This window comes from Sus scrofa, chromosome 1, assembly GCF_000003025.6.
Source record: "Sus scrofa isolate TJ Tabasco breed Duroc chromosome 1, Sscrofa11.1, whole genome shotgun sequence".
Lineage (NCBI taxonomy): Eukaryota > Metazoa > Chordata > Mammalia > Artiodactyla > Suidae > Sus > Sus scrofa.
The window spans coordinates 182391528-182402776 of record NC_010443.5 but is presented as its reverse complement, the minus strand read 5'-3'; the positions used below and the strand labels follow the sequence as shown (position 1 = coordinate 182402776).

The 11249-nt window shown below is 38.1% G+C and overlaps 1 protein-coding gene across 6 annotated transcripts in view; it reads right to left on the bottom strand.

Moving 5' to 3' along the window:
- The window catches only part of STYX (serine/threonine/tyrosine interacting protein), a 50196-nt gene that overhangs the window by 5016 nt on the left and 33931 nt on the right, over positions 1-11249 (bottom strand). For all 6 annotated transcript variants that reach the window (XM_003121793.4, XM_005659958.3, XM_005659959.3 and 3 more), the window contains one exon: positions 1856-1949. In XM_003121793.4, coding sequence (XP_003121841.1) covers positions 1856-1949 — 94 coding nt within the window. The remainder of the gene's footprint in view (positions 1-1855; positions 1950-11249) is intronic.

The window sequence follows — 11249 nt, the reverse complement described above, 5'->3', positions numbered from 1 at the left end:
AGTTAAACTGATATACATTTTGTTGTGTTATCTGCCTAACAATAACATAGCCTTAAATTTGGGCCCTAAAGGCCCTAAATCATGGGAATAATGTTAAAGAGTAGGCTCCAAAAAGAAATACACATTTCACTATAAGATTAATTAAATAAGGAAATATAGTACCAATGAGATAAAGAAGAAAATATTCTAGCCATAAGTCTAAATACAGCTGCTTGAACTGAGTCTCAGATAGAGTGCTGCACCGGCATTCTTCTAAGGGCGTTAAAAGACACATGTAACTAATGGAGGACATGAAGTGAAGAGGAGGAGGAACTCTGCAGCAGTTCTGAATAACTAGAGAATGGAAGAAAAATGATCATGTTTTCTTGACATGATGATACTGAAACCAAGTTTTTAAGGATAGAGAGACTTAAATGTGATGCTTTCTTGGTGGAAAACAGAAGACACACAGGAAGCCATTAGTAATTCAGTTTTCTAGCATACATACAGAGAGGTACAGTGAGAGAGACAAAGATCAGGAGGAACTTTAATTACTACCTATGATGTTCTATGTGTTTTCTTTGGTAGAAATTAAGCCAGTGAAGGCTTTTATACAAGAAAAATATCATTATTAGATCTTTCATGAAAATAAGTCTGGCCACAATGTACAGAACAGACTAAACACCAAGGGTGTCAACAGGAGGCCAACATGGAAGTGAACTAGATTGATATACTTATTATGAAAGAGGGAATTTTAGGTACTGAGGAAAACACTCCCATTTTGGAAAATGATTAGATAGAAGTTGCAAAGTAAAAAGCCAATGACAGCAAGAAGTTGAGCTTGAGGGATGGGCATACAGTATTATCCCTAAGGAAGTGCAATATAGTGCTGGACTTATGGGTCAGATCACCAGTGTTCAACTAGGTATACAACCTGTTCTTCCTAACTTATAAGGCTGTTGTTTTAAGTAAGACCAAAAGGAAACCTGAGAGAGAAAAAACTATCAATAAAAAAATTCCACAAATGTTCTAATAAAAAGAAAGGAGACAAAAAAGGGTAGCAAGGTCTTAGAGAAGGAAGGTAAAAGTTAGAAGATTTTGAAAGCATGCCTGGATCATTAACGTTGAAAATGGTGGAAGGGGCACTCTGAAATAGGGAAAGAAGAAAGGATTCAAGTATTTATGGCAATACAAAAACTGAGGTAGCTTACATTAGTCACCCTTTCATTTATTAACCACCTAAGAGTAGTTAGGGCCTCATCTCTAGACCTCTCTTATTATTTTTATCTTTGCAACACAGTTATACTAGTTAAAGATTTAAAATGCAACAGAAATAGAAATCTGATCTTCTAATCAGTATATTCTAATTAACTAGATTCGGTGGTGAAAACACAGCAGAAGGTAAGTATGATACATATTTAATTATAAAATTAAAATTATTATTATTATTATTATTATTATTATTTTTTTGTCTTTTTTGTTGTTGTTGTTGCTATTTCTTGGGCCGCTCCCGCGGCATATGGAGGTTCCCAGGCTAGGGGTCCAATCGGAGCTGTAGCCACCGGCCTACGCCAGAGGCACAGCAACGCAGGATCCGAGCCGCGTCTGCAACCTACACCACAGCTCACGGCAACGCCGGATCGTTAACCCACTGAGCAAGGGCAGGGATCGAACCCGCAACCTCATGGTTCCTAGTCAGATTCGTTAACCACTGCGCCACGACAGGAACTCCTGAAATTATTTTAATTCAATAGTCCACCCAAAGTTTCCTAAACAGTTTCAGTGTAACTTGTTAATGAGCAAAAGATGCTGCTTTTCTTTCACTCTTCCTATCATCTTTTCCCCCTAAGTTACTCCAAAATGGAAAAGCACTTACCTGTGGTGCCAGAATGAACAGATAATGACCTTTCTATCTGAAGGGGTGACATCATCTGTATTGTTAATTTTGCTAGGTAGATGGCTTCATATTCCTAAAAAAAAAATTTTTTTTAATTAACTTAAATATACATTTAAATTCTTGGATACTCACAACAAAATTTTAAAAGTTGTTAATACATACATTATTGGTATTCTGACTTTATACTGAAAATTTCGGTGCCATATTGCTATAAGAAATGCAGGCTTAAAATTCCTATCTTATAATTTCACATTTACTGATGACGCTATAAATCAAGTCAAGTCAACAGCTTGTACTAGGATATCACACTGCACTAGGATACCACAGTGAACTGTCAGTCAGTTTGTGTTTTCTGCCACTGGGGCATAAGCTATACGATCACTGTTAAAACACACACATACCTCCAAAACCCAAACTAGCAATCACAAAGAATGATTATAAGAATAAAATGAAATAAAGTTTTTTAAAAATCAGCTAATATAAGACATTTAACAGATTCAAGTATATATTTTGTTCTAATTCTTTAAAAATCAATAGTCCTCTACTTCCAATTAAAGATGGAGTAATAAAGGCATTTCTGTCCCTCTCTCCTTTCTGAAAATAATAGAGAACTCCTTATTTGAGGAAACTAGGAAACATCGACAACCCTGAATATGAGAAAAATGAAAAGTAGGAATGATTACCAAATAGGTCAGTGTAGTGGTTACCTTTACAAAGGGAGAAAGAGAATTGTGATTGAGAAGGGACATCAAGAGGGCTTTTGGGATCTTGGCAAACGTTCAATTTGTTGACTTGGGTGGTAGTTACATAGATGTTTATTTATACTTTATGCATTTTTTATATATGTGTATTATTTCACAGTAACATTTAACAATGGAATCAGACTAAGCCATGCACAAAAGATGCTTGACTGTAGATACCAGGCAAAGTGGGTACAATTCAGAGTTATCCAAAAAAGGTGGCAAACCTAAGACAAATGTAAAAAGCCCTTTCATGGTATGATAAAATCAGGAAGTATACATGAGCTATGGGAGGAGGCAGGGCATATTAAGGAAAATGTTAACACCCATACCTGGCATTTTCATAAGAGGCAGGCTAGGTGGAGGTGAAACTGGGTTGCATGTTGCCAAGCATCTGCTCATCTGAGTCAGCTTAAAAGTGAAACCTAGGAGTTCCCGTCGTGGCTCAGTGGTTAATGAATCCAACTAGGAACCATGAGGTTGCAGGTTCGATCCCTGGCCTTGCTCAGTGGGTTAAGGATCTGGCGTTGCCGTGAGCTATGGTGTAGGTCACAGAAGCGGCTCGGATCCCTCATTGCTGTGGCTCTGGTGTGGGCCAGTGGCAACAACTCCAATTAGACCCCTAGCCTGGGAACCTCCATATGCCATGGGAGCAGCCCTCAAAAGGCAAAAAGACAAAAAAAAAAAAAAAAAAAAAAGTGAAACCTAAACTGGTAATTCTCTAGCCTAGCTAGAGACCACCTGTTCTCAGGTGGCCTTAAAACATGTATGTATACCTCAGGCCCACCCCCAGTGATTCTCATTTAATTGGTATGGGTAGGTGATATTAATGTGCATGTAGTGGTTATCAATCTATACAAGAACCACCTGTGACAAAAGGAGCTCTTTTTCCCATCTGCTGAGTAGAGCCACACCACTGGAGAAAAGCGTCAGTGACAAAGCCTTCCAAGACAAGTGGAAAAATTACGGCTGCCTACCTTTCTCAACCACACCACTGGTCCCTTGCCCACAACTTTATTGTTAAGCAAATAGTGATCTAAGAAGAATATCTATAGTTCAAATACGACCAATAATCAAAAAGGAACCAAAATAAGTCTAATATAAAGATGTTTGTGGTGGGGGGGGAGCAACATTATAACCAAAAGTCATTAAAAATACTGCATGAACATTACACCATGGGAGTTCCCGTTGTGGCTCAGTGGAAATGAACCCGACTAGAATCCATGGGGATTCGGGTTCAATCCCTGGCCTCTCTCGGTGCACTAGGGATCTGGCGTTGCCTCAAGTTGCAGTATAGGTGATCTTCCATATGCTGCAGATGCGCCTCTAAAAAAAAAAAAAAAGAAAAAATTCTGTCATGGCTCAGCTAAAATGAATCTGACCAGTCTCCGTGAGGATACAAGTTCAATCCCTGGCCTCGCTCAATGGGTTAAGGATCTGGTGTCACCATGAGCTGCGGTGTAGGCCAGCAGCTACAGCTCCCATTTGACCCCTAGCCTGGGAACCTCCAAATGTTGCAGGTGTGGCCCTTAAAAAAAAAGGAAAGAAAATTACACCAAGAGGCAGATGAAAATTATGAGTAAGTCTCCATGAAATCAATGAGAACATGGCACTTCTGAAATGAGTTCAAAGAAGAGAGAAAAGGGACTCAATGAAAGAGATAACAAAAAACTGGAAAGAGAAAAAAAAAAAAAAACCTACAAAAATAACAACATAATACAATCAACAAAGAGGAGAAGAGATCACACTATCCAATTCTAGCACTTTATCAATTTACCCTTTTCTCATGGATTGTTTCAAACAGCACACAATATGCCATTTCCCACCATTTTAGGAAACACTCCCCCACCCTAGTTTCCCCTCCAGCTACTGTTTTATTTCTGTTTTTCCTTCTAAGCATAATTCCTGGAATTATCTATTCTTGCTGTTCACATTCTTCTCTTCCCATTTTCCCTTGAACTCTGAGCAATTATGCTTATCCTCTCCCTTCCACAAACTGTCAAGGGCACCAAGGACCTCATGTTCCTAATCTAATGTCAATTCTCAGTCTTTATCTTCTGTGACCTATTATCAGCCTTTAAAACCAAGGATAAGGAGTTCCCATTGTGGCTCAGCAGTAACAAATCTGACTAGTATGCATGAGGACGTGGGTTTGATCCCTGGCCTCACTTAATGGGTTAAGGATCCAGTGTTACCATGAGCTGTGGTGTAGGTTGCAGATGTGGCTTGGTGTTGCCGTGACTGTGGTGAGGCCAGCAGTTACAGCTCTGATTCGACCCCTAGCCTAGGAACTTACATATGCTGTAGGTGTGACCCTAAAAAAATAAATAAATAAATAAATAAAACAGAGGATTATTCCCTATTCTTCAGACACCTTCACTTGACTTCCCAAACACCAGGCCATCCTGATTTTCTTCCTCACTCAATGACTAAAGGCTCTTTCCAGCCTTTTCTGCTAATTCCCCATCTCCCCAACTTCTACGTATTGGGAGTGCATTAAGGTTGTGTTTCTGAAATCCTTCTCTATCCACACTCAGTTTCAGGGCTTTTAATGGCATCTATATACTGATAACCCCTAGATATAAGGTTCTTTCCCATGAACTCCAGGCTTGTAAGTATATCTGCTTACTATCTAATAGCTCTCTCAACCCTAACATGACCAAAATCAACTCTTGATTTTACTGCCTTCAGACTTCATGCAGCTTCTCCCATAAAGGTAAGTAGCAGTTCCTCTTTTCTAGTTGTTGGAGGCTAAAAGGCTTAGATTCATCTAATCTCTCTTCACATCCAATCCACCAGTAAATCCTGTCAACTACACTGTCAAATAAATCCAGAATCTTACCTTCTCTAACTAGAACTCTCTCCTTACTACCACTTTGAACCAAACCAACATTCTATCTTGACTCCAACTTTGTGAAGGCTAACTCATACTTGCTTCTACCCTTGCTGCAACAACCCCTAAAGTATATACATAGTATACTATATTTCATACAGATGATCTGAAGTTATTCTTTCACTTAAAATAGAAGCCAAAGGCCTTACTTATGTTGGCCTATAAAACCCTAAACATATGGCCCCTTATCTCTCAGCTTTTATCTATTATTATCCCATTTCCTTATTCTGGTGCAGCCACGATGACCTCATATTTCCTTGAAAATAGTATGCATACTCCCATCTCAAGGCACTCGTACTATTCCCTCTACCTAAAATGCTCTCCCCCCAAATATCAGCATAGCCTGTTCTCTTTAATTTCTCCAGGTCTTTACACATATATCACTTTTTCAATAAGGCCTTTAAAAAATGTAATTCATGTGTCACATCCTTATGTGGCCTTATTATTCCCTCCCTTATTTTACTCTGTGACCCATTACCATCTGACCTATATTTTACTTTGTTTATTGTCTAATTCTCTCATTAGAATAAGTTTCATGACATAAGGAATTTCTGTTTTGTTCTCTGCTTTATTGCCACTGCCTAGAACAGTGCCAAATAAATATCTGATAAAATAATAAAGCATGGGAAAGAGAAGGAAAGCTTGAGAAAAAATCAAGCAAAAAGAAAGAGAAAAGAACAAAGTTGAAAATAATTACAGAGAGAATAGCAGATATGAAAGACAAATGGAATCAATGTAAACTTTCTCTGGGAGAAAAATCCAGGCCAGTGAAACAGAACAACAACAACAAAAGCCAAATGCATAATAGAAGAAAACTTTCTGAAAAATGGGAAGGCATGAATCTGTAAGTGATAAGGGCATACCATGACTCAGAAAAAAAAAAAAAAAAACTGACATAGAGCAATCAACAAGATATAGTTAGATAAAGCATCCTATGCTCATCCAAACAACACCTCCTCCTCCTAATCAAGTTTGCTAAAAGGTAAAATTTTTTTAAAATCAGGCTCCTCTCAGACTCCTCTAGAACAATATTCAATGTCAGGTCTGTGTACAAACCCATAAGGGAAAAAGTATTAAACAAAAATTTTATATCTAGCCAATTTTCGTTCAAACATAAGAGCAAAAGAAAAATATTTTTTCAAAATGCCAGGACTTAGGGAATATAGTATTCAAGAACCCTTCTTGAAAATAATGCTCAAAGACAAATTCTAGTAGTTTAATAAAGAAGTTAGATTCCTATTTAAATGTAGAACTAAGGATAAACAAGTAGAAAATACTGTTTAAAGAAAGAATATAAATATTATCATCTATAATAATGTAGAAAAAAATATAATCTTTTTGAAAAAGGAGGTGGCAGGACAAACAATAGGAGGTAGTTTAAGTAGATGCTCCTATATTGGTCAATATCATTTAAAGATGTTAAGTAAGAACAGATATGATATTTAAATATTTTTAAAGTTTTAAGAGGTAACCCCTAGAAGAACTAAGACTAATCATAACAAAACAAGTAGTGGTGGGTGGAGGAAAGAAATAGAAATATACACATTTTTAATTTTTATAGTGGAAGTCAACTGACAGTTGTTCAAATGTAATTAACTCAGGAAACATACCTATATACTATAAAATTATAATTGTACCTATTAGAACTAAAAGCAATTTATAAACTATAACATTATCAACACAAACATACAATAAATTTAAAAACTTTATATAGTGAAAAGTTTAAAAAAAGATGCATTTTTTTTTTTTAAAAAGCAGGGAGTTCCCATCGTGGCTCAGTGGAAATGGTCTGACTAGTATCCATAAAGACACAGACTCGATCTCTGACCTTGACGTGAGGATTAAGGAGCCAGAGTTGCCATAAGCTATGATGTAGGTCACAGATGCCACTCAGATCTGGTGTGGCTGTGACACAGGCCAGCAGCTACAGCTCCAATTCAGCCCCTAGCCTGGGAACCTCAATGTGCCATGGGTGCCTAAAAACACAAAAAATAAAATAAAATAATAAAATAGAAAAGAAGGTAGGAGTTCCCATGTGGCTCAGCAGAAACAAACCCGACTAGTATCCATGAGGATGCGAGTTGGATGCCTGGTCTTGCTCAGTGGGTTAAAGATCTGGCATTGCTGTGGCTGTGGTGTAGACTAGCAGCTGTAGCTCCAATTCGACCCCTAGCCTGGGAACTTCCATCTGCTACAAATGCAGCCCTAAAAAGAAAAAAAAAGCATAACATAAAATAAAATGACAGACAAAAGTATGTCATTTTTGGTACAAGAAAGTGGAAAACTAAAAACAGAACTACCATTTGATCCAGGAATCCCACTCCTGGGCATCTACCCAGAGAAAATCAAGACTCGAAAAGTCACATGTACTCCAATGTTCATTGCAGCACTATTTTCAATAGTCAAGACATGGAAACAACCTAAATGTCCATCGACAGAGGAGTGGATCAAGAAGGTGTGGTACATATATACACAATGGAATATTACTCAACCATTAAAAAGAACGAAATACCAGCATTTTTAGCAACGTGGATGGACACAGAAATTATCATGCTAAGCGAAGTCAGCCATACAATGAGACACTAACATCAAATACTTTCACTGACATGTGGAATCTGAAAAAAGGACAGACTGAACTTCTTTGCAGAACAGATGCTGACTCAGAGACATTGAAAAACTTATGAACTTATGGTCTCTGGAGGAGACAGTTTGGGAGTGGGGGGATGTGCTTGGGTTGTGGGATGGAAGTCCTATGAAATTGGATTGTGATGATCTTTATACAACTATAGATGTGATAAATTCATCAGAGTAATAAAAAAATAAATTAATAAATAAAAAGAAAAAAGAAAAAAAAAAGAAAGTGGAATAAATTCACCTATTGAAGAAAAATACTGGAAGTTCTTGTCGTGGCTCAATGGTTAACGAATCCGACTAGGAACCATGAGGTTGCGGGTTCGGGATCCCTGTCCTAGCTCAGTGGGTTAAGGATCCAGTGTTGCCATTGGCTATGGTGTTAGGTCGCAGACACGGCTTGGATCCTCTGTTGCTGTGGCTCTGGCGTAGGCCAGAGGCCACAGCTCCAATTAGACCCCTAGCCTGTGTACCTCCATGTGCTACGGGTGTGGCCCTAGAAAAGACAAAACAGAAAAAAAAAGAAAAAGAAAAAGAAAAATACTTGAATTCCTTTCGTGGCTCAGAGATAACAAACCTGACTAGGATCCATGAGGATGCGGGTTCACTCCCTGGCTTCATTCAGTAGGTGAAGGATGCAGCGTTGCAGTGAGCTGTGGTATAATTGCAGATGTGGCTTGTATCTGACATTGCTGTGGCTGTAATGTAGGCCAGCAGCTGTAGCTCTGATTCGACCTCTAGTCTGGTAACTTCCATATGCTGCCTATGTGGCCCTAAAAAGCAAAAATAAAAAAAAATTTTTAAAAATGAAATACTGAGGAGTTCCCGTTGTGGCACAGTGGTTAATGAATCTGACTAGGAATCATGAGGTTGCAGGTTCAATCCCTGGCCTTGCTCAGTGGGTTAACGATCCCGTGTTGCCGTGGCTCTGGTGTAGGCCAGTGGCTACAGCTCCGATTGGACCCCTAGCCTGGGAACCTCCATGTGCCGCGGGAGCGGCCCTAGAAAAGGGAAAAAAAAAAAAAAAAAAAAGAAATACTGAAAACAAATCAAATAGCAAAAATCAGCCACTGACCATACATAGAAAACGCATCTAAAAGAACGTGATTTAGCTAGGTGGATAGAAAAGGAACGAAGAAATTCACAAGGCAAATACAAACAAAAAAGTTAAGAACCACAGTATTAAACAATGTTAATTTCAAAGTAAAAATAATTGAAAAGAGGAATAATAGAATATAAAACTACAACAAAGATCTAACTTGAGGGTTTTTTTTTGTTTGTTTGTTTGTTTTTGGCCAGGTCTATGGCATATGGAAGTTCCTGGACCAGGAATAGCAGTAACCTGAGCTGCTACAGTGACCATACCAGATCCTTAACTTGCTATGCCACAAGAGAACCCCCTAACTTGAATTTTATATACCAAAAATAATACAGTGCCAAAGTTGGCAAAGAAACTAGAGGAATTAAAGAAAGAATAAACAGAAACATAGTACAGTAAAGGATTTTCTATTTACCTCTCAGCCCAAGACAGATCAAGTGAACAGATACAATTGATTCTTTGTATCCATAGATGCAGAACCCACAGACACAAGGGGCTGACTGTACTATGCCATTTTATATAAGATTTGGAATTTATGAGGGATCCATAGATACTGAGGGATAACTGTATACTGACTTCTATGCCCTGAAAACAGAGAATACAAATGCTCAGGAAATAGCCATAATAGTAACTGTACATGAGGCCACAAAGAAAACATCAGTAAAAAGTTCAAGATAGTATGAGAAATAGTATTAGAAATGAACAAAAATATATGTTACCTATATATTAAAAAACAAAAACCTCAAACAAATGTTAAATAAAAATCAAAAGTGAAATCAGAACATCACGCTATATGTCAATAATAAAAATACTGTATGGCATAATCTGTGTAGCTATATAGGATATGACTAAAGCAAAGCTAAAAGGAGTTCCCTTCGTGGCTCAGTGGTTATGAATCTGACTAGGAACCATGAGGTTGTAGGTTCGATCCCTGGACCTTGCTCAGCAGGTTAAGGATCCAGCGTTGCCACGAGATGTGGTATAGGTCACAGACATGGCTTGGATCTGGCGTTGCTGTGGCTCTAGTGTAGGCCGGTGGCTACAGCTCCAATTCGACCCCTAGCCTGGGAACCTCCACATGCTGCGGGAAAGGCCCAAGAAATGGCAAAAGGACAAAAAAAATAAAATAAAGCAAAGCTAAAAGGATAATTCACAGTCTTGAATTCTTGAGAAAATGAGAGACTAAGCTTTCAACCCAAGAAATTCACAGAATAACAGCAGCAATAGCAAAAACAATAAAATCTAAGGAAAGCATAAAGCAAGGAGAAATTCAAATACAGAAAAGTTATATTAACTAACCAGATCAATTAAAAAAAAAGTACAGATATATAAAATTAGAAAAAAGAACGGAAAAATAATCACAGAATCAAAAGATATTAAAAGAATACATGACATTATATCCCCCAATTTTATCTCAAATCCTATGAAATGAATGACTATAGAGATTATGACACCATACAAAGTGACCTGAAGAGTATATGAAAATCAGACTTACTCTGCCAAATGAAGACAAGTACCCAAGAATTGGTTCACCTCCAAAACATACGAATGAAGGAAACAATGAATAACTGAATTAAATTAAAAAATCAAGGTCTGATGATATCTGATGATACCAAAACATCAAAAAGCATGTAACTGTGATCTAATTAACATTATTCTAGAACACATAATAAAGATAAAGCAAGCTTCAAAGTTCCCACTGTGGAGCAGTAGGTTAAGAAATCAACTGCAGAGGCTCTGGTCACTGTGGAAACGCTAACTCGATCTTGCTGCCAGATCCTTTAACCCACTATGTTGGGCCAGGGATGAGCACCCTCGTCTCCACAGAGACATTGGATCCTTAACATGCAATGGGAACTCCTGAATTTTTTTTTTTTTTTGTCTTTTTGCTATTTCTTGGACCACTCCTGCGGCATACGGAGGTTCCCAGGCTAGGGGTCGAATCCGAGCTGTAGCCACTGGCCTACGCCAGAGCCACAGCAATGCGGGATCCGAGCCATGTCTGCAACC